The sequence below is a fragment of the Aulonocara stuartgranti genome (assembly GCF_965226115.1).
Source record: "Aulonocara stuartgranti genome assembly, chromosome: 8".
NCBI classification, from domain to species: Eukaryota; Metazoa; Chordata; class Actinopteri; order Cichliformes; family Cichlidae; genus Aulonocara; species Aulonocara stuartgranti.
In genome coordinates, this window is record NC_138959.1 from 28,991,544 (window position 1) to 29,015,606 (window position 24,063).

General features: G+C 41.1%; 1 protein-coding gene and 1 long non-coding RNA gene across 7 annotated transcripts in view; one reads left to right on the forward strand and one right to left on the reverse strand.

Annotated features, from left to right (window-relative positions):
• The window catches only part of adgra1a (adhesion G protein-coupled receptor A1a), a 30,816-nt gene extending 11,960 nt beyond the window's left edge, over positions 1-18,856 (forward strand). The window contains exons 1-6 of one of the 5 annotated variants that reach the window (XM_082545363.1): positions 5,030-5,369; positions 7,482-7,609; positions 8,912-9,035; positions 10,077-10,228; positions 12,491-12,586; positions 12,663-18,856. In XM_082545363.1, coding sequence (XP_082401489.1) covers positions 5,352-5,369; positions 7,482-7,609; positions 8,912-9,035; positions 10,077-10,228; positions 12,491-12,586; positions 12,663-14,145 — 2,001 coding nt within the window. In that variant the 5' untranslated portion in view covers positions 5,030-5,351 and the 3' untranslated portion in view covers positions 14,146-18,856. The other 4 variants (XM_082545365.1, XM_082545362.1, XM_082545364.1 and 1 more) reach the window with 4 other exon arrangements.
• Positions 18,857-22,273: 3,417 nt separating this feature from the next.
• Positions 22,274-22,672, reverse strand: LOC309713624. 2 transcript variants are annotated; one of them, XR_014278622.1, is made up of 2 exons: positions 22,516-22,672; positions 22,274-22,346 (listed from the first exon to the last, which is right to left on the reverse strand). It is a non-coding gene; the product is annotated as an uncharacterized lncRNA (long non-coding RNA). The 2 variants fall into 2 exon arrangements; XR_014278623.1 differs by having other exon boundaries at positions 22,442-22,672.
• Between the last annotated feature and the right edge of the window lie 1,391 nt (positions 22,673-24,063).

Here is a 24,063-nt window from a genome sequence, read left to right on the forward strand (position 1 = left end):
GGAGTGTAATTCTTGTTTATATGGTGTTTAATGTGAGCGAATAAGGGAGTTGTTTCACGTTATCTGTGGGTAAGGCTAGTAACATTTGTGCGTTAGCTAAGTCATGTTAGCCTCCTGCATTAATCTCTGTAACCGTGTTGTCCCATCAGTAAGGTGAAAGGAAACTATTAGCTGGTTTCAGTTAAAGTTATAGGAGATAGACCAGCCAGTACATGTTATGTTGTCTATTGTTACTGGTCATTTTCTCTGTGTGTTAAGGGCTGATTAATACGTGGCCATTACACGTAATGCCACAAAAGTAACGCAGGCCAGTTATTACAATGGAAGCCGCCAGTAACACTGAATTGTTTTGCTGTGTTTCAGCGCAATAAATCTTCATGTGCACCTGAATGAACCCTGTCGTCCTTCAGTGTGTAACACGTACAATGGGAACATTATATACGTAAACATTTTTAACCAATAATGGCAGAAATTATGGAATTTTTCATTATTTCTCATTATTTTTTATTTCTTTATTATTATGATTACTGGAATTGTAGAAAAAATGAAATGAGCAGTAGGAAACAGTTTTTTTATTTAATAAAAAACAGAGTTGAGGGAAAGTGTTGCTATCTGGGTAACTAATGTCAGAGGTCCATCTGTAACTGCATCTAAACTGTTTCTCCAGATTTTTTCACTTTCTGTCACTGACGTTTTGTCCCTTTCAGGTTACAGCTAAATAACTAATACTTATTTAAATCAAATAATGAATTTAAAATAAAATTAGGATTCAAGCTTCATTTAACGATAATGATAAATTCTAATTTATCATCTAATGATAAACTCAACTAATTCATGATAGCAGACACTGTAATAAAATATATATTTGATGACAAACCTGTGATCCAACTTTTTTTGGTGGATGTTGCTTGGAAAACATGGCTCTGTCCCGACTGTTTTCAGAGATGTGCGGCTGCCCTCAAATTCAAACAGTAAACATTTGATATGATTTCTATTTCTATGGTGAATAAAGTATGAGTTTATTAGTTTATCAAATCATTGCACTCTGTTTTTATTTACACTCAGTTTAAAGTCAGAGTTTTCAATGACACAAAGTTAATTTCCTTTTTAAAGATGGCTACATCATCAAGTTATGCTGAAAAGACATAACCAAGACCAAGTTATTTCTTACTTGCAGCACCAGTGTTGCTTTTTATTGTTTTATTTATCATATTCTATCTCTATCACCTGTTCCTCTCATGTCTGTGGCTGCAGTATGACACACCCATTTTATGTGGAAAAGGAGTCAAATGATGTGCTAAATGACACATTTATGTGAGCATGCACAGAGTCTGAAGCGGAGAGCATGGGTTAACAAAGAAAGTTGCCAAGCATCATTGTAATACCTGTTCTCTGTGAATGGGCTTTTAGGGTTGACAGTATCGCCGAGGCAAAGAAAGCCTGGCTGTTTTGAGCTTGCTTCCTATTAAGTTCTTCATATTTACTCTGCTCTATTTGCAATGTTGCGTCAGTGAAGCACGCAGTCAGAGTGGCCTTGTCATCCTAACAGACCAGCACATAGTTATGTACCATGAACGTGACATGAATAAAAGTGCAGTTTGCTATTGATGAAAAAATAACGTCTTTGTGTTAATTCGTTTTCATTTTTCAAAAGATACTGTTGCCATGTTGTACATGTTTCATGATGTTCACTGAGTTATTTTAAGGTAGTGATGTCAGTGCAGTCAGGCAGCACTGCAGCTACAGCAAGGAGCTGTGCAATGACTTAGAGACTTATAGTTGTTTCACATCTTATTGAATCAAAAAATAATAAACAAACTAGAACTCACAGAATCGTTTTTAATTAGTTTTGGTCAGGCTAAAAGAATTAGCATTAAATTAAAGACTAATTAATGTTCACAGCTTGACTCTGGATTTACTTAGTATTGAAACCAGCTCTACAGAGGTCACACACCTCAAATTCTTTAAGCAGTTAAACATACAAAATTTTCATTATTGATGAATATTAATCGTGTCGAATCAATCAATCATTTTTAATCTTTTATAAAAAATTTTGATCTGCAGAAGGTCCTTTTTCACAGATATGAGTTAATTGAGCTGTTAGAAGAATGATGGGTAAGACAGTCTATTCCATGTAAATGATGTTATTTATTTGAAAGACTCAAATTAGTCTTATAATCTCAATATTTCTAACTCTGACTTTGTGGACAATAATTCTCTCAGTCAGTTTCCTTGCTTCTGTCAGGACAAGCAGGGCCAAAGTAAAGTGATCTCCCTCCTTTCATCTCAGACAATGCTGTCATGAAGCTCATCACCTGTCAATTAATATCCTTGTGGTCACAGTTAGCTAGTCCGCTATTGTCACTCTGTGCTTATTTCGGTCCCATACGAAGCTGCAGATACTCTATGTTTTGTGGGCGTATCAAGCTCCTGTTAACAATGACTGGAGCTGGGCAAGCAACTGCAAAAGATGAGTCTGAATGCTGTGTTTCGCATACATGTATAAAGTTTGGCACACGCCTATAACTTCCCAAGATGCACAGATCTTTGAATGATGCCAAAAATCAGTGAGGAAGGCAGATGTTTTGAATTGAAAATGACATTACCAGATGTTATACTTTTGCAAACTCCTCCTACGGATTTTCTCAATTGTGATAATGTTCCGCCCCAGAACACATTTCGGTTGGAATATTTACACACAGTGTGACCTAGCAGGAAAACGGAATTACATATTTTACACTTTGAGGTATAGTTTCAAGGTGGCTGATCCGAGCAACCTTAAATTTCTGAATCCTGAAGGAGTTGTTCTTACTTTATCTTCAAAACTGTGAGTTTTCACCAAACGGTGTGAACCTGGCAACATAGTGAATTTAGATTTTTCACCATGAAGCAGGAAATTTCTACACAGTGGCTTGCAAAAGTATTCGGCCCCTTGAACTTTTCCACATTTTGTCACATTACAGCCACAAACATGAATCAATTTTATTGGAATTCCACGTGAAAGACCAACACAAAGTGGTGCACACGTGAGAAGTGGAACGAAAATCATTCATGATTCCAAACATGTTTTACAAATAAATAACTGAAAAGTGGGGTGTGTGTAATTATTCAGCCCCCTGAGTCAACACTTTGTAGAACCACCTTTTGCTGCAGTTACAGCTGCCAGTCTTTTAGGGTCTGTCTCTACCAGCTTTGCACATCTACAGACTGAAATCTTTGCCCATTCTTCTTTGAAACAGCTCCAGCTCAGTCAGATTAGATGGACAGCGTTTGTGAACAGCAGTTTTCAGATCTTGCCACAGATTCTCGATTGGATTTAGATCTGGACTTTGACTGGGCCATTCTAACACATGGATATGTTTTGTTTTAAACCATTCCATTGTTGCTCTGGCTTTATGTTTAGGGTCATTATCCTGCTGGAAGGTGAACCTCCGCCCCAGTCTCAAGTCTTTTTTAGACTTTTGCAATCTTTCTTCCAAGATTGCCCTGTATTTGGCTCCATGGTTTTCTGTTAACAATGGCTTTCTTCTTGCCACTCTTCCATAAAGGCCAACTTTGTGCAGTGCACGACTAATAGTTGTCCTGTGGACAGATTCCCCCACCTGAGCTGTAGATCTCTGCAGCTCGTCCAGAGTCACCATGGGCCTCTTGGCTGCATTTCTGATCAGCGCTCTCCTTGTTCGGCCTGTGAGTTTAGGTGGACAGCCTTGTCTTGGTAGGTTTACAGTTGTGCCATACTCCTTCCATTTCTGAATGATGGCTTGAACAGTGCTCCGTGGATGTTCAAGGCTTGGGAAATCTTTTTGTAGCCTAAGCCTGCTTTAAATTTCTCAATAACTTTATCCCTGACCTGTCTGGTGTGTTCTTTGGACTTCATGGTGTTGTTGCTCCCAGTATTCGCTTAGACAACCTCTGAGGCCGTCACAGAGCAGCTGTATTTGTACTGACGTTAGATTACACACAGGTGCACTCTATTTAGTCATTAGCACTCATCAGGCAACGTCTATGAGTGACTGACTGCACTCAGACCAATGGGGGCTGAATAATTACGCACACCCCACTTTGCAGTTATTTATTTGTAAAAAATGTTTGGAGTCATGTATGATTTTGTTCCACTTCTCACGTGTGCACCACTTTGTGTTGGTCTTTCACGTGGAATTCCAATAAAACTGATTCATGTTTGTGGCTGTAATGTGACAAAATGTGGGAAAGTTCAAGGGGGCCGAATACTTTTGCAAGCCACTGTAAGTCAAAGACACCTTGTCCAATCTCTCCCAAACTTCACAGTCCTGATGAGAGTGCTTGACAAATTGATATGCCAATTGTCAGCATTAGTTAATACCAAGTAGTGGGAACCAGAAATGTCATTTTTTAAATGGTTGACAACATCCACCTCAAAATCAATCTGAAAGAACATCAGACCTTGATGAGTTTAGTGGGAATTAAAAAAAAAAAAAGAGGTCTCTGTTCTGCCTGAGCCCGAGCCTGGTTTGTTCCAGCCAAAGGTCTCTATGCCGTCTGGTCCTGCTTCGTCCGCACCAGGATTCCTCCGCCACCAGCCTTCAGCCAAGCTGCAAACGGTGGTCACGCAGCCAGCCCCCTGACTTCCACCATCTCCATTGCTGTCCACGCGGGCAGCCCCCTGAGCTCCACCGTCGCTGCTGCTGGCTTCAGAACCTCAGAGTCTCTCCCTGTGGCCGAGTAGTCCCCTGGAACAGTTTTTTGAACCTTTGCTCCTTGTTATATTGTTTTGAACTTACTCTGATAAGCTCATCAGGAACAGGAAACTTGTTGCAGATCTCAGAGTTAGTAAACCCAGAGTTTATTTTCAAAGTGATTGGCCCTGATTTCAATTACTTTGTTTAGTTGTAGTTGCTGTTTTTAGATGTGTCCTTGATCCATCACAGCTGATTCAGATGGATAAATGACCTCCTCAACATGTCCTGAAGTTCTCCAGAGACCTGGTAATGAACTAATCATGTGATTCAGGTGTGTTGACCCAGGGTGAGATCTAAAACCTGCAGGGACACCGGCCCTTGTGGACTGGGATTGGGGACTCCTGATCTAAGACATCGAGATGGGGTGGTGATCTGAACCAGATCAGAGAGATATGGAGGAGAGAGATGATGAATAGCCTTAAATGTGTACAAGAATATTTTGAAATTGATGCGATATTTGACTGGGAGCCAATGAAGCTGCTGCAGGTGATGTGGTGGACAGAAGGGGTCCTGGTGATAATGCGGGCAGCAGAGTTCTGGATGCGTTGGAGCTTGTGGATGGATTTTTGAGTAAGACCAAAAAGAAGTGAATTACAATAATCAATCCAGGAAGTAACAAGGCTATGGACAAGAATGGCAGCGGCATGTGGGGTGAGAAAAGGACGGAGACGATTAATGTTGTGCAATTGAAAATATGCAGACCGAGTAACATTATTAATGTATGAATTGAAAGATAGAGTACTGTCAAGGATAGCACCCAAGCTTTTCACAGAGGAAGAAACGATAATAGTAAGTTATTGATAGTAACAGAGAAACTGTTGGTTCTGGATAATGTTGATTTAGTACCTACCAAGAGAAGCTCGGATTTATTACTATTGAGTTTGAGAAAATTAGAAGAGAACCATGAATTTAGTTCGGCTAAACAGAGGGTGAGGGAGGAGGGGGGAAGAGCAGAATCAGATTTTAGCTTGCACAGGTTGCAGGTTAAGGCAACTTGTGACCTACATCTACCATTTATATTATCAGAATCAGAATACTTTATTAATCCCGAAGGAAATTAGGAAATTATCTACCGTTTATATAGCGCTTTTCTAGTCACATGGCCACATAGTGCATTAGAATACAATAATAATACATTTTATTTAAAAGCGCCTTGCAAAACACTCAAGGTCGCTGTACGGGTCAGCCCCCGACTATGAGCATGTCAGAGCTTCTCCTCCAGCTCCGCGAGAACCACCTGCTCCCGTTCAGCGACGTCCCGAACAGTGATCTCTGGGGACATTTCCTCAGAGCCACAAAACACTGCAGACACGGACTCAGAGACAGCTTCGGCCAGCGGTTCCAGCCCAGGCAACTGCTCTGACGATACTCCTCTGGCTGTGCCGACGTGCGTCGGCGACGAGGGCGCCACTTTTTCCTAGCAGCGGCTGTTAATGCGACATTGATAGCTGTGACGGCTGGCTCCTCATCCTCCGACCACATCCTCACCAGAAATGAGGCTGGAGAAGTGAAGTCCGAACGGAATGGTGAGGGTGAGCAGCTTGTGCATGATGGAATTGATGGAGGCAGCTCAGTGAGCCAACCCTAATCGCCTCGGAGCCCCAAGACTGTGGAAACGGCGATGGGGAAGTTGCGTGACAGCGGGACGGTGGTGACACAGCGGCTGCTGCTGAGGACGGGGTTTGGAGGATGGTGCGGAGGTAATCAGAAATCAGGGGGGGTAACGCCTCCCATAACCAGGGAAACACAGTGACGCTCACCCGCAATGGGTGGAGTAACTCCTCCGTATCCTCCTCCCCAGAACGCTGCATCCACTTACAGCATAGCGCTTCCACTGTCTGAATAATCTCTCTTCTCTGTGTTGCTGGGTCCATACTGGTTGTGTCGTACTGTCACGATCTGAGGAGACAGACCGTGCGGTGGTGCGTGTGGTGAACCCAGGTGCGAACACAAGAGAGTAGACCGAAGTAACTTAAACTGAAAGCGAGCCTTTATTATGGCTGAAGACAGGTCTCAAACAAAGCAGAAATACCGTGACTAAACTGAACTAAACTAAACTGGGGAACGGATACTGATAAACTATGAAGACTCAGAAAGCTATGGCTAAGAATACGAAAGACTGGGCATGAAAACATGGAGGGTGGGAAACACAGATGACGCGACACAGACTGCATGAAACACAGAGACTAAATACACATGAGGGATGATCAGGATCACATCAGGGGAAGTGGCCACACATGGAGCACAGCTGACACACATGAACCTAACGACAGGACAGGAGAGGTGAAACTAAATACACTGACATTGAATACAGACTTTCAAAGTAAAACAGGAAACATGGAGATTAGACATGACATGAACTAAACATAACCACGCAGACATGACGCATGAACCAGGGAGACTTAGTACAGGGGGAGATGACATAAACAACTAAGAAACAAAGGGCTAAACAGCACCCTAGAAATTAACTAGACAAACTAAGCTAAAGCATAAATGAATACAAAAGATACATAAAACTCAACACTGGGTCACACGACCCAGGACCATGACACCACCGTTTGAGAAAGACTGTTGTAGAAGATCCTTTTTCTTCAAGGTCCTTTAATATGCTGATAGGGTGATACTGAATAAAACATTCAGCACCTTCCTATTCAAAGGATACTTTTTATGTAACATCACTCTCACTTAGTATGTGCAAAACAGAAGCAATTTAACTTTTTTTGCCATCTTTGACAAAACATAGATTGTGCACTTCTTTTTCAGGATCTAAAGAGAGTGCTATCCTTCCCCCCATACCCCGGGGATTACCTACATCCAGTGGTGTATGCCTGCACCGCAGTTATGCTGCTCTGTCTGCTTGTCTCCATCATGACTTACATTGTCCACCACAGGTGAGACCTTATTACAAGATAATTTCACACTTTTCATTGCACAAAATATTCACATGCCTATATGTATGTTGTGACTTTATATCATAAAGGTGTCTGTATATCTCATAATGTTTCTTTATCCTCATCTTGTGTCTGTTAAAAACACCCACCTTCATCCAGAATGAATGTGCAGAAGCAGACAGGTTTCAAGTACAAAGTAGAACTGTCCACTTCAATTTAAACCTCCCAAAACTTTTGTGTTGCTCTGCAAAAACAGCATATTAATTAAGATCAAGGAGCTGAAGCTGAAGGACAATCCATCTGCTCTGATACAAGGCTGGATTTTTCCGTTAGAAATTGATAGGGACTTTTAGAGATATTGAGTTATTTTATGAATGAACTGCACAGCCCATCCTGTTACAAAGGAGAAATTTATTACAAACACGTTTGGTTTATAAAACTAGTATTTGGTGCATTTGGTTCTGTCCTCATGACAGAAATGACTTTATTTTATATAAACATGTGCCATTACCTAATTCTAAAAGCTTGTGTTACACAATTAACATTTTTCTACCATAGAAAGCAATTATATGTGTCAAAAAAATTTATTCATTACAATAATTACTGATTTTTCTTTTTTCTTTTCTTTTTTTTTTTTTTTAGCACTAAAGCGCTAAATTACTTAAAATGTCATGTCCCAGGTCAGTTACCAATATCAAAAAATCAAAAAACTTTTTATGTTGTTTCTTACTATTGCATGTGTTTACTTATAATATTATGCACATGTTATTTTTTCCTCCCCAAATTTTGTCCCAGGTCAAAAAATAAATACATAAAAAAAAACCTCTAACTGACACCATTCAGTTCATCTTTAACACAATAAATCCCAACAGTACAGTCTCTTAATACCTAAAGAGGGTTTTGTGCTGGTACAGAATGTTGAAGGACCAGATTTACTAATAAAACTGAGAACTTGAGATATCAAATGGTCTTTGATGCAGTCTGCAAGCAGCCAAAGCAATGAAAAGGTGCTGTTTAGTACAAAGTTTTGTGATTGATTTCTCCTAATGACAGTCAGCAAAGAAGAAAATACATTTTTCCCTATTGACCAGATGTTATGTGGTGCTCACTGACCGGTCTTCAGACCTGTGAGACTGAAGCCTTAGTTAACATATTCTTTTATATGTGGATTTAATACTTTAATACTTCTAAATTATAGTCCAAAGGTGACAGTGTGACTCCTGTGTTCATTCCCACAACCTTCTACCTAATTTAAGCTAAGACACTATCTTTCTGATGTTTAAATTTTCTCCTTGTTTACAGTGTGATCAGAATCAGCAGGAATGGCTGGCACACACTCCTCAACTTCCTCTTTCACACAGGACTGACATTTGGTATTTTTGCTGGTGGAATCAATCAAATCAACTTACCTTTTGTGTGTCAGATTGTAAGTGTTGTGTTCTTGGTTTCTTATTGTGGTGATGTTTCAAAGTTCTGTTAAGGGCACTTAACTCTTAAAAGAATGTTAGCTTTTATTATTTTTTTGAATCTGAAGATATTGGTTATTTTATATTAGACTGGCTTCCAAATTGTGTGACTGAGTATAACATGAAAAGCCCTCTAGTCGGTTAAAGTCAGGTTAAATGTAAACACTTCACTTTATTAGGTACACATTGCTAGCACTGGCTTGGATCCCCATTTTACCCTGGGAACTTCCTTAATTCTTCATGATTTCACAAAGTACTGTAATTATTCCTCAGAAATATTGGTCTCCATAGACATGTCAGCAATACACAGTTGCTGCAGACTTCTTGGCTACACAACCGTAATGTAAATCTCCTGTGTTCAGAGATGCTCTTCTGTATAACGTGGATGTAATGAAAATAATTGTACTGGTTTTTGCGTTACTGTACTTGGAGCTGATAGGAAGGCACACCTGTTCTATAAACCTCAGGGATGGTTTTATGGAAAAATAGACACATTGGCTGTAGCTTGCCAAGTGTTACGATCATCTCTCCAAAACTTTTATGGTTGAAAGATACAATAAAAGGGCGGCTTTATAGTTCCACCTCTGGTACTGAATATTTTTTACATTCAATATGAATGTAACTTTTTTTGAATAAGTAGCATAATTTAAAAGATTGTAGCTGATATAACAATGCCTCCCATTTAACGGCACACACACATAAACAAAGTTATTTTTAGATCATATGTTTTCATGAACCTTCAAAGGTTCTGCTTCTGCACCGTTTTGCTGTTTTATCACCAAAGTGAATCATGAATTAATTATAATCACAATATGACTGAAGCTCAGTGCACGCTTTTGGAGCTTTTAATTTATTCAGTCCTTAGACATTGGAACTGTTCAGTGTGCAGCATATTGAACACCTAATAGAGTGCATTTTTGTTCTATGATGATTCCCAACTACACTCTTAAACTTACTCCAGTTCACTCAATTTTTATGATGTCTATTTCAACCTGTGTTAGGTTGGCATTGTGCTCCACTATGCTTCTCTGTCTACCATGCTGTGGCTGACCTTCACTGCTAGAAACATCTGTAAAGATGTTTCCAAAGACCCACTTCAGGCACAGGAGAGGAATAGGGCTTCCCAGACTCGTACCAAACCAGCCATCCTCAGGTAAGCTGTAAACAGGTGCCTGCGGGTACAAGCAGGGCTGAGCAGTGTTCATCAGTCATCAGTATGTGAATGAATCACGACTGTCCTTGGGTCATTTTCTCACTTTTATATTTTTCTGACTTTTATCATAGCTAATTACTAATTTTTACAGTGTTGAGTCAATTGCTTCTTATCTGCTCTTGCATATTTGAGAATACTGTTGACAGCAAGAGCACTCAGAGAGTGCAACTCCCCCCAAAGGGCAAAGGCTTTACTAAAACTTCTATGTCTTATGATGTTTTTATTACAACATGCTGCCTGTTATGGCATCGCTGTGACATCACAGGGTGTCGTATTGAAAAAAGCTCTCTTTCACTTGATACATTATTCAAAAAATTTCTTGAAATTTTTCTTGAAATTTTGACCTGATTAAAATAAAAAAAATAAATAAAAATTAAATAAGCTCTAGTTGTTAGTGGTATCTAGCTTCACACAGTATTTGAGGATACCAGCAGCACAGAATATTTGAAAATGATATTTTCTACCCCTCAATTTTATCTGCACCTCAGACATTGAGGGTTTTGTCCAGCAGTTAGGTGCTCGTGTCACATATGTGACATGCTCGCCTGCACTATGGAGAGGGGATCGATATGTGTGCATCTGTGACTTTGTTAGTGGGTGGGTATGAATGAGTGAATGGCCTGTGTGGTGTGTGTGTGTGTGTGTGTGTGTGTGTGTGCCAGGCCCAGACACACACACACACACACACACACACACACACACACACACACACACACACACACACACAATTATAAACATATATAATTTCTCTCTCTCTCTCTTGCTCTGTCTTTATAGAATACATATACATATTCAATTCACTTCAGTTTTATTCATACAGCACTAAATCACAACAATAGTGGCCTCAAAGTGCAAATATTGTTGATCCTACAATAATACATGCAGAGAAAAACCCAACAATCATCAACAATCAATATGACCCCCTATGAGCAAGCACTTTGGCGACAGTGGGAAGGAAAAACTCCTTTTTAACAGGAAGAAACCTCCAGCAGAACCAGGCTCAGGGAGGGGCGGGGCCATCTGCTGCGACCGGTTGGGGTGAGAGAAGGAAGACAGGATGAAAGACATGCTGTGGAAGAGAACCAGAGGTTACAGTTTTTTACAGACACTAGGACACATGTCTCAATACTTAGGTCACTTTTGCAAAACTCTTCACACAATCCTCCTAACTGACCGTCAGCTTGGCAAAGCAGTTCATTTCACATTCAAAATGCACTACAACTACCAAAACACTTTATTCAGGTCTCAAATAAACTCATTCTTCCAGAACACTAGCAAAGGTTGACAGCCGACAAACACACTTTGTCACCCACAAAACAATGACCTAAAAAACACTAACAACATGTAGCATTACACAGTGTTTTCTTGTGTAAAACAAGGACACATCTCTGTTTATAATTTCAATATATGTTACTGGAATGAATCAGACATCATGCAGAATTCGTTAATATTTGTTTATGTATTTTTATTTTTTTGCACTAAGTAATCCCAAAATACAAGAATTTGTATACACACCATCCACTGATACACATACAATAGTAATGCTAATCTACTCGGTCTTCTCCATTTGGCCACAGGTTCTCATCCACATCACATCTTATGTCATCTAGGGCAACACACCTAGGAAAGAATCTTCTGGCTGCCAGAATTGAAGGAGTTGAAAAATTGAAGGAGTAACACCTGTGCAGATGTTCATCTACAATGAGAATCAGCTGTGGCTGGTTAAACTGCATTTTTAGATTTAAAATATGTTTCAATAAAATATTGCTGTTGCATTTTGCTGTCTTTTTAAGTTTTGCATTGTGTTATTGTTTTGGCCATAAGTTTAACAGTTTTGAAAACAGTATGTAAGCACATGCAAAATGTCCTGTACGTACAAAGATTTTTGGCAGTTGTTGTGTCTGAGTGAGAAGATAATTCATGAAATTTGAGAGATGTAGTCATTGAATGCATTTTGTGCCAAAACAATGATAACTGGTTCTCAGTTTAGCCCACATAGACTTCTGTTGTGCTCACTGTGTGAGGAGTTTTGCAAAAGTGACCTAAGTATTGAGACATGTGTCCTAGCATCTGTAAAAAACTGTAATAACAAGTGCGATTTAATGCAGAGAGGTCTGTTAACACATAGTGAGTGAGAAATGTTCAGTTTCTATGCCATATGTTAAAACAAGCTCTAATTCTTCATGGTGAAATTTTTTTCAGATTTTATCTTGTAAGTGATGGAATCCCTATCATAATAGTTGGAGTTACAGCAGCATTTGGTATGGATAACTATGGCAGCAGAGATGATGCACTGTAGTAAGTATACTCAGATTATTATTTGTTGTTAAATATAGAACATTAAAAAAAAAACTTTCTTTTTTCATTTTTTTAGTTGCTGGATGGCATGGGAACCAAGTCTGGGTGGTTTCTATGCTCCCATGAGTCTTCTGGTCTTAGTCATGTGTGTGTACTTCTTGTGGACTTACGTCCAGCTGAAGCGCCACCCAGAAAGGAAGTATGAGCTGCGGGTTTTAAGTGAAGAGCAGCAACAGCTGTCATCAAATGAGTCGCACCATCACTGCCACACGGACACTGGGTCTGCTGGGGACTGCCAGCCCTTTGCTGCTGGCGTGTCAGTTCTGGCCAATGAGCACTCTTTTAAATCTCAACTCCGGGCCACAGTCTTCACCCTCTTCCTGTTCCTGGCTACCTGGACTTTGGGAGCATTGGCTGTTTCACTGGGACATTTCCTGGACATGATATTCAGTTGTCTCTATGGTGCTTTTTGTGTCACTCTGGGACTCTTCCTTCTCATCCAGCACTGTGCTAAGCGTGATGACGTGTGGCACCGTTGGTGGGCTTGTTGCCCATCCAGATCAAAGACAGAGGATGGGCCTGGAGAAGGACAGAGCCAGAGGCAGGAAGTCCATCAGCCACACTGCCATTTGAATTCCCCACTCTCAGTGAAGCAGCAGGTGCTTTCTCCTTACCCTATTCAGAGTTCTCACCACAGAACAACACCACCTCCCCAAAGCCCAACATTAAATCACACAGGTCCATGCTGTGTGGCTGTAATGACTCCTGTTAGCCCTTCCCCCATCTCACCTCATGCTGACCAAATGCCTTCACCACGTCCACAGTCACTTCCTGATGAGCTCCCTCATCCAGCTCTTCCCCTGCAGAGTTGCATTGCTGATAGGACAAAGACACGCTCTTTCAACCGTCCACGCCAATGCTTCCAGGATTACCGGTCTCATATCACTTCCACCAGTATGGATGGGAGTGTGCACAGTACTCACCTGGACAGTCCTCATAATGTGCACCACATTGAAGCCTCACCACTGGTTTCTAATAGTCCACACCCAGATCTCCAGCTTCCGTACATCAGCCCTCATTTAGATAGCCAACTTGTAGTGTCCTGTCACAGCTTGGAACGCCAGACCTCCTGCCACAGTGTGCAAGACTCGGTTGCTTCCTGTCACAGTCATGCCCACAACATGCATGACAGTATCTCTTCCTGCCACAGCCTTCTTATGCCTTCTCATGGGGTCGACACCAGCCAGTGGCACATGTACTGCTCAGTCGATGACTCTTCCAGCACAAACTGTTGTGAGAGAGCTGATCCCGTCACCTTGCAGTATGAACAAGACCCTGACAATTTGAGCTGGATGTCAAAGACGGCAGACAAAGAAAAGATCTGTCTAGAGCTGGAACAGAAAGGTTTCCCAAGGAACACCCTACCTCGGCAGCATGGCACTGTGAACCGACGGGGACCCATTGGTAGAAACAGGAGTCTGCAGGAAGATAGCCTGTTTGGTTCAGATGCCACAGGAAACATACGGACAGGCCCCTGGAAGAATGAAACCACCGTATAGTCTTGAAATCCTTGGAGCAGTCAAACCTTCCAGCAAATGACTTTTTGTTTGGGTCCCTTTGCCTTCCAGGCCCTAAGACCACAGGTTGAGTTTTTACATCCCAGTAACATTTCAGATCTCTTTATGTCAAAGTTAACATTTTATTGTTTCAAAAATCAGATCTGAATAAACACACACACACACACACACACACACACACACACACACACACACACACACACACACACACACACACACACAAAATGATCAGTTAATGTTAAATATTTTTTCTGCTCCATGAAATTTAAATTGCAATCAGTATTATATATTGATCCTAAGGAGCAGCCTGAAAACATATCAGTGTTACTGAAAGAAGTTCACATTCCTCCTATAGTCCAAGGATATGCAGACAGGCAAGAAAAACTCAGAAAGGCCAGTGACAGTCATGCATCGACTAGACGTGATCAAAAAAGAACTGAAGGGTTATTTTTTGAATGAAACAGACCCAAACTTTGATACAAGACAGCGGTAATAGTAAGATTTATTGGATAAGTTCATTTACCACAGATATTAATTAAGAGAACTGATACAAGCAAAAATTTAAAAAGTGAAAATCCTTAGAATTCTTACCACTCAACAGATACTGTGAAATGTTTCAGAGCATAAAAACTTACTTTTCTTAAAAAACAAACTCTGGAAGGTGTACATCTCTCAGTAACTTTACTGTTTGAGAATTCAACAATCTTGTTATCTTGTTATCGTGTATGCCCTGCCCTTCCCAGGCGCCTCTAATCCTCCTATTGCTCTTGAACAGTTCAACTTTATTTATACAGTGCCAATTCACAACAACAGCTGGCTTAAGTCACTTTATATTGTTGTGTCTTACAATACAGATGTTTTTAATATTTTCCTTGTGATTGCTTTGGTTGCTACCAGATTGCTGTGGTCGCCTGTAGTTTGCATGCATCAGAGGTGAATTGTCTCCATTTCCAACGTGTGTTGCACTTTTCACAGTTTTACTACCACTTATATCAAGTACTTAGCAAGTGTTGTCAGACAGGTCTGGCTGTTTGGCGACTGTGGCAATCTGTTACTGAATAAAACATTTGCAAGGAGGCTTTTTTGTGCAGCACTGTATACCTCTTTGTGACCAATTTTAGCTTGTGAGAGCAAATTAGTTCCCGCATTTGCCAAGTGGTCGGGCAATACACGACTGCGAATAACCTCTACTGGGAAATTTTGTCTAACAACCAAGGGATGAAAGGCAGCTTCCAATCATTCACTAGTGGTGTGTGACAGGGGCCTAAAGATGTGCAGGTTTGCATGGACACAGATATTAGTGCATATTGTGTTAGAAGGAGCTTGTTTTTCAGAGTGCAAAGTGTTGTGAGAAAATATTTATTTGAATTAAGGTTGACTTGCAGAATTCTATTAATTTCATTCTAAAAAAGCACATAGTATTTCACTACTGATGTGGTGAAATAAACTCAATAATAATAATAATAATACTAATAATGATAATAATGAATAATGATAATGTGTCTGTGAGTGTTCATTCCTTTGGAATAGAGTATAACTTCCCTGAAATGAAATGTCTTTTCTCAGCAGTGCGCTTGCACAAAACCCTTTTTTCACTTTTCAATTAGGATATTTTGGATTCATATATCCAATACCAGACAGAAGTTGTTGTTTTTTTAAGTACAGCTGTTACTGAGACTTTGTTGAGACTGTCTAATGTTCTTCTAATTAGTGTTCTTCTAATACAGGTCAGCTCTTACGCACAGATTTCAGGTTTGCAGGATGGAATATGGTTTGCAGTTTTATAAATCCTGGGATTCACCCAAGTCTTAACCTATAGGACCACACGCAGTCCTCAGCAATTTCCATCAGAAAAGTTATTCCTTATATTATAAACATCCTTCAGCAGCTGTGGCTCACGAGGTAGGGTAGGTCATCTACCAATCAGAAGGTCAGTACCTTAATCGTCAGCTCCTCCTGTCTGCATGTTGAAGTAGGCAAAATAAGGAACTTCAAGATGTCCCCTATACATCTGTGCGAGTGTGTGCGTGAATGTTAGACAGATTCTGGGTTAGATTCTGGGTTACAATCCCTGGATCTCCATGCATTCTGCATGGGGTTTCTCCCACAGTCGAAAAAACATGCTGTTTCCCTTGGCTTGCCTAATACAGTCCCAGTGTGGGGCGTTCATAAGGAAAGCCAAAGCCCTCAGTGTTTGTGGGGGCAAATGTTATTATAAAACCAAACTAAAGAAACTCTTTAAGATTCTTACCATTCTAAATTCTTTACAGGCAAATCACTCTGGAATTTGGAGAGGCTATCATCCACATCTTCAAACAAAGTGCAATATACAGTTTTATGCAAAAAGGCAGTAGATGGTCAGTGATTGCACCTTTAAATACTTGGATCACTGGACAATTTTTTAAAGTTATATATTTGTTAATGTTATATTTCTTATTGCATTTACAAGATATTTACACGTGGAAACCCATGGAATCAGAGTGAGCATGTGTGTTTTCATGTGTGCAACAGTGCATGAGTAGGTACATAGAAATTTAGTGTGTTTTTGCTACATCTGTTTATAGGACCACCCTTGCAGAATGAGTTTAGTGAATATCTTGGTGAAGATTCATTTATAAAGTCTATGGGTTTTTTATTGAGACATTTTATTTATACTGCCAAACAGAGTCAAACAGACTCTGGCCTGACAAGTATTGCACTAATGTGTGACCCTCACATTGTGAGATAATGATTCCAAAAAGTACAATGTGCTACAAAGCACAAACTTTGTGCCAGAATTATGTGCCAATTTTCACTGTGATGATAAACTACACACAACACCTTCTCAAAGAGTGATTACATAGTTTGTAGCACCATATCAACTCAGGTTTTAAAAGATCATCAGCAATCCTTTAAAGCAGAACACAGACTTCTTTCTATATGATTCCCCAGTGAGGTGTTTCATAAAGTAGTGTTGGCAGTTGAGCAAAGCCTTCTTCAGTAATTCAGGTTCCGTTTGAGTTTCACAGAACAGATAAAATAACCCTCCAGAACAGTCCAGTTCTGGCAAAATAAGTTTTAACCCCTAATTCACCACTGGTGCTGTGTAAATACCTTATTAAGAGGTATGATTCTACAATATGACCGAGAACATTCCAAAAATCAGGAAGTCCACTTGGTGACACTTGGTGAAACTAGATTCAGAGTGGGGCACTAGTCATCTGCATGACCGATTTGGAGTGAGGGGGAAAGGAAAAGAATGAACAATTTGGACACTGCAATGGGAAAAGAAAAGAGAGAGAGAGAGCATACAGACCATGAATTAAATAAATGAAAAAACACAAACTATGGGTGGCAGTACCTGAGACAACCAGGTGGGGTTACATGAGTGTTCTCCAGAAGTACAGCTGATTTCTTTCTGAGTAAGAGTTGAAAAGATAGTTTTAACCCAATGTCCATATTAAATATGAGCTAGAGTCCAGATGATTTACAGCCTTGGTTAGAATTTGTAATGACTGTCATTTTTGTCTATCAAGGGACAGAAATGACAATATATGTAATAGCCTGTGTTTCCTTGACTCATTACCGAGTGGTGAGAGGTGTGTCTTTTAGAATTTAGACTGCATATAAAAGGTGGACTTGAAGCCTCAAGGTTAGTTTTGGTGCAGCAGCCATCTTTGTTTTTTGGAGCGAAAATAACTATTTGTAAGAGAGGGCAGAGTGCCAAGTTGACAGTGACAACATTTTGTGTCCTTTGTGTATACTTGGTTTCATTTTTTAGTTTGCACTTGCACTTTTACTGTTTCAGTGTGTTTTAGTTTATTTTAGTGTTCCATTATATTTTTTTGTCGTCTTCTTTCTCTCTGTTAGTTACTTGCTTTTCTATTTTGATAGCATTTTCTCTCTGTTGCTTTGTAGTTTTACGTGCTTTGTCTCGTTGTTCCTTTTCCTACTGCATTCCCCACCTGTTTCTTCTCCCCTCATTATCTTCATATTGTGTCACTCTCCCCTTGTCCTCTGTTGCATTGTGTATATAGCTGTGTCTTCCTAGTGTTCCTGGATGTTTGGATATCCTGGCTTAGTGCCTTACAGATCCCAAGATTTCTGGACTTTTTCATTCCTGGGCTTAGAAGCTTAATGTTTTTCCTGTCTTCTGCATTTGTGTTTGTAAATTTTCAAGACACACAATGGGTCATGATAAAAAAAAGCCATAAGGCCTGCTTTTTTAAAACCAAATTTTTATCTATGAAACACCTCTCTGGCTTGTGTTATTTAGGATGTGGCACATTGTGTAGAAATTAGAGCGCATAGATCTTTTCAGTTTTATCCAGTGAAGATCATTTCACTCATATTCTGGTTTTGGGGTGAAACTGGTGTTGATTTGAAGAATTTGAGTCATACCACTCATAATGTCACATGTTGAAGATTAAACACATTTTCACTTTTATGGCACCATATCCCACTCTGATCGAGTGACACTAACTTTTAGCCTGATGTCGATCACTGTGCATGTGTTGTGTTGTCCTGTCCCAGTGTTTCAACAGCTTTAAGTGTCTTCCCGGGTGGGGTAGGAGGATAGTCAATGTTAAAACGCCACTGACACCAGCTGTCAAATGTGAGATCCTTTTAATGTCACATGAAATAAAAAATAAACAAATGGATAAAAGGGGATGCCAATCTGAGCACTGAGTGTTGCCTGAAATAAAGATTTACTGTGACATGCCTTACGAGTAATTGTTCTTATTTTGTGCAGGGTTCTCCCACTGAGGATCCTGTGCTCATCTTCTCATTATTTTGTATTAACTTTTAAAGGTTAAAAAAAAAGACATGACACATGAGGGATGCTTCAGACAAAGCTGACTTGATAAAACAACTGATGCTAGATCCATGTTGCACAACCAAGCTATCCAGCTCATTGCCCCATATTGGCTTTTACTGCAGAAAACAAATGCAATACAATGTGCTTTGTGTAGTTAAATTATTATGGCACAAAAACACTACCGTCTCAAACTATACATAATTTACAATGGTGAGTCAGATTATCTAATGAAGTAGTCTGACAAGTCAGCTTGTTTGCATCTCCACTAAGTTATGAGTTTACTAAAATATGGTTGCATGTTGTAACCATGAATTTTATCACTGTATCTTGATTTTGGTCACTACATCTCAAACACATTTCTGGATGTAGAAAAGCATAACACAGGTGTGGACCCATCAATGTGTGTCTGAATACAGCAATGTTTTACAATAATGTCTGAATATAATAATGATTTTCTTTTTAAAAGCACTTATTTAGGTCTGTGAATAAGCTGTAAGTTTTATATTTAGCACAAGAGTTAGGAGAAAAGGAGATAGCAATAGTGTTCTTCAATATTTAGGGGGCACTGCTTGTCAAATCAAATGCACAGCAATAATTATTTATTAATTATTATAAAATATTTATATTGTGAAGAAATATCTTATTTATGATGTTGCGTTGTAAATGACAATCAGTTGAGATTTTTTAAAAAGCCCTCACCTAACTCCTGTGTTTGTCTCAGCATCTCTGATACATAATGTATCATCATCGTCTTCATCCATCACATCCCCCACACAGAGCGCTCCTCTACAGCCGTAGCTGGACTGGACTGACCCACTCCAGCAGCAGAGAAGTCAAAAAAAATTATGCGCATGTCTCTGATGTGAACATGACCTATTTTGATGTCCTACTGAGATCTGCAGACATGGCTTTCTTCCTGCTACCCTGTTCTACTACCTACACCTGCCTGGACAGCCTGGTATGTGTACAGCAGCTCTTTCTGGGTGTGATGCGGCTTATAAGCATACATTTTTAGCTAATTCTAACAAATCTGCTGGACAAATGTCCAGTCTTTCTGTTGCCAGCTTGGAAAATAAAGCAGTCCTAGTATCATCAGAGCTGGGGTTAATTGTCTCTAGGGTGAAAGCCACAGCTTTAACAGACTCTGGGATAGCTGATACGGGGTTAACAGGCTCAGAGAGAGTTAATCCAGGCTCAGAAGAAGCAGAAGAAACACAGCCCTTTGTTTTGTCAGAAGTCTTAAAAATACCAACCTGGGAGAGGCCAGTTACGACAAAGCTAGATAAGCTACGCGTATTAGCTCTCATCGACACACCCTGAACAACCCCAGAAGAAAAAGTCTCAAAGTTCAAACCAGTAATATTGTCCTTTTTACTCACCACAGTCGGCCGCTCTGATATCCCGAGGTCCGACTGTGGTGAGGGGCGTTGACGGCGTGAGCGCCATTTCCTTTGGAAGGCTGGGCAGAACAGCCTCCGTCGGGCCAGGCAGCGAAGCATTAGTTGCTGGGTGGGTGGTACCAGCTGGGGGGTGAATGCGAAGCTCGTTCAGAATGACATTCTGTGCGGGTGAAGAGAGCTGAAAAGCCAGGGGAGACCGGAAACCAATCGCTGTAGCCAGTTAGCCACAGCTTGGCAAAATTCTTTCTCCTCATGCTCCAGCCACAAATTAATCAATTTGTCCACAGAGTACACAATATCCTCACGGATCTCCTTGGGCGGGTCGAATGCTGCTTGGTCCATGGATGGCTGGTTCATACTGTCAAGGCCAGCGGGGCAAGCCGTTTGTAAATGATTAAAGGACCCAAAATGCAAGCACTGTTTCTGATGAGAGTGAGCTTTATTGACTGGGGCTCGGTCACTCAGGCACGGCTGGCTGCCGGCGGAGCTCACGGGCGCGTCACTGCAACTCCCCCTGGCTTCTGCTCCGCGGCTGCTGAGTGAGCCCTCATCTGGGACTCTCCTCAGCTCTTACTGGGACAGTGGCGCGTCCATGCTCACAGGTGTACACACGGGTGATCACACCCACAAACTACACCCTTTTTGGCTCCTACCTCAAAGCACACTGTGTTCTGTTGATCTTATGTGCTGCACAATAATGTTTAATATTTAGTATTTACTGTCATATTCCCATATATCATTGTGATGTTGTTTATTCTATTACTCTTGTTCTCTTCTGCTTGTTTTCTTTTTTCTTTCTCAGCAGGTGATCCAGGTGATTGATATATGCATTTTTTTTTCTCTGCCCGTTCTGTTGGTTTTTGTCTTTTGCCCTTCTCCCCCGTCCCTCTTCTCAGCTGTTTCTCTTTCCCTCTTTCTTTCTCCCCTTCTTTCCCCCAGTCAAGTCTGTCCCGTATTCAGTAAGTGAAAATAAAATAAACAATAAAAGGTGAATCAAATGGACCATTACGGCAAGGCTGGGATGGTCAATTTGGTAAAGTAAATCCGTTGGGCATCTTTCTTTGCCTTTAGACAACAATTCTGATGCAAAAGAGCCAAACGGGACAGGCAAAAAAAAGAAAAAAAAAAGACAAACAACAAAAAAAAGGGTGAGGGTGGCGAGAACAGAACTGACAAACCTAAACTGGGAAAACTAACAAAACTAACCCGAAACCAGAACAGAGATGACACAGACCAGAGAACAAAACACCATATAACACAGACAAACCAGCAACTAACAGAGGCAGACACAAGGCTTAAATACACAGAAGGATAACGAGGGAATGAGACACAGAAGGAGGGCACAGCTGGGAGTAATTAGACATGACGGGACAGGGGAAACGAAAACTGAACACACTGACATCAGACACGGACCTTCAAAGTAAAACAGGAAAACACACACAAGCAAAGACACAGACTCAGAGACGCGGGCTTAACACAGAGACCTGACTACACTAGAAGGGATATACAGGCAGGGATGACACAAAACAGAGGGAGCAAAGAATAAACACTGGGAAACCAAAACACAAACAGTCATAATTCATAATAAAATCAAAAGTAAAATTACAAAACCAAAAACACATGGTCACCGACCCAGGACCGTGACAAAACCTATTATCCTGATTGGATCACATCCTGTTACTCCTGTTTGCCCAGTGATCCATTGACCACCTGGAGGGCCTGTAGAAGTCTGTACTGAGTTGTGGGTGTGGGTGCTGCAGGGACCCGTCAAAAGTCTACCACATCCAGCTGATGGAGAGGCATGCTTATGTAACCCAACCAGTGCAGGGGCCTCCCTACACCCCGGACTCTGCGTTGTGTTAAATTGTGTTGGATTGGGGTGCACCGCAGAGAGACCAGTCGGACACAGGTGTTCAATTTGTGGCTCGGACCGCGCCGTTTATTCGGAAGCAGGGGCAAACACCACTCCAACTCTGCTGCTGGCCCTTCGCAAATCACAGCAAACACTCCGTGACTATCAACATTGCAAAATACAACAACACATATACACAGAATACACATTAAGTAACAATAACCGTGCCTTCTACAACATTCCACGGTCTCCGCGATGAATACAACACAAAACTGATGCAGTTCGCCACTGGCAGTGCTTACCTTCGCAAATCACAGCAAACACTGACCCAAGATGGCGCCCGCGCGAACAAGAAATCTAAAGTACGGTGTCCTGCAGAGGACGAATGGCCAAAATTGCTAACATTTACACCATATATGCAGCTCAACAGCGACACCTTGTGACTTATTCCAGTCACTACCTTACACTTACACTCGTCTTTCATTACACAGACACCAGAGCTCTACAAAAAAGCTAAACAGCTCCTGTACAAAATGAGACAACTACGAGCTACTGGAGGATTTGAGATACAGCAGTGGGCCAGTAATGTGCCGGAGGTGGTGTCCCACCTGCCTAGTACCACCGGGTCTGACAGTTGTGAGCTCTGGCTGACTTTTAACCAAGCTGATCCACAAGAGTTGATGTTTGGGTTACGTTGGCATTGCCCTACTAATACCTTGGGGTAGAAGCATTGCCCAGTCTTCTGCATGGCACCAACTCTCCGCAATGTGTACAAGGTGCTTGCTAGCCAATATGACTCTCTAGGGTTTATCATTTCCTATACCACGAGAGGGAAGATTCTTGTACAGTCTATGTGGCAAAAGGAGATAGGGTTGGGATGAACCTGTCACCGGTGTCCTTCTTCTCACCTCGTTAGAATGGGAGAAGGGACTACCTTACCTGCAGAACATTACCTTACCAAGATGCTATATCCCCCCTGCTACAGACTCTCAAAGTTTCACCTTTGAGCTGCATCTGTTCTGTGACGCCTCAGAGAAAGCATATGTATCTGTAGCTTATCTGAGGACCACAGATTGCCACAGAAATGTCAGCACTTCATTTCTGATGGTGAGATCCCGAGTCGCTCCTTGGAACAGATTGCCCATGCCCCATCTGGAGCTCAGTGGTGCTCTCACTGGAGCGCAGCTTGCTAAGACTCCCCAAACCAAGCTTACTCTACCACTGCAGAACACCATCTTGTGGACGGACTCTACTATGGTGCTGACTTGGTTACAGTTTCAGTCTTGCCATTACAAGGTCTTTGCTGGGACTCAAATTGCTGAAATCCAGGAGCTCACCAGTTTTCACCAATGAAGGTATGTCACGTCAGTGGAAAACCTGGCTTATGACATCTCAAGGGAGAAGGAAACCAAAGTACAGAGGTAAGCTCTCAAAAGATGGCGCCGGTGTGTATGGCTGGCCGTCTTCCTCCTCCCTGCTTTAGACTCCTTTTTCTCGACTTTTGCATAGTACTACTCATTCTTTTAACATTATGTTCATCTGGGGGGTTTTCTGCTCTTGCTCTTGACGAAGGCGGACGCACTTTTCTCCTCTCCTCCTCTCCCTTAGCTTCCCTGTTTAGCCTCTTATGTCCTTGTCTAGTCTCGTGTTTTTTTGTATTACTTTTCCCTGGAACACTCTCTCACAGTCTGTTCTCTAAAACCTAAAAGAGGAATTATGGATTTGATCAACTGGTCCCTAAATGCAATTGACACCCCTTTCTCAAGCTTGGGTGAGCCTGAGTGCTGAAGATATCTACCTATTCGGAACCATGATAACAGGGTCCTTGCTGATCGGAGCTGGCTTGGCCC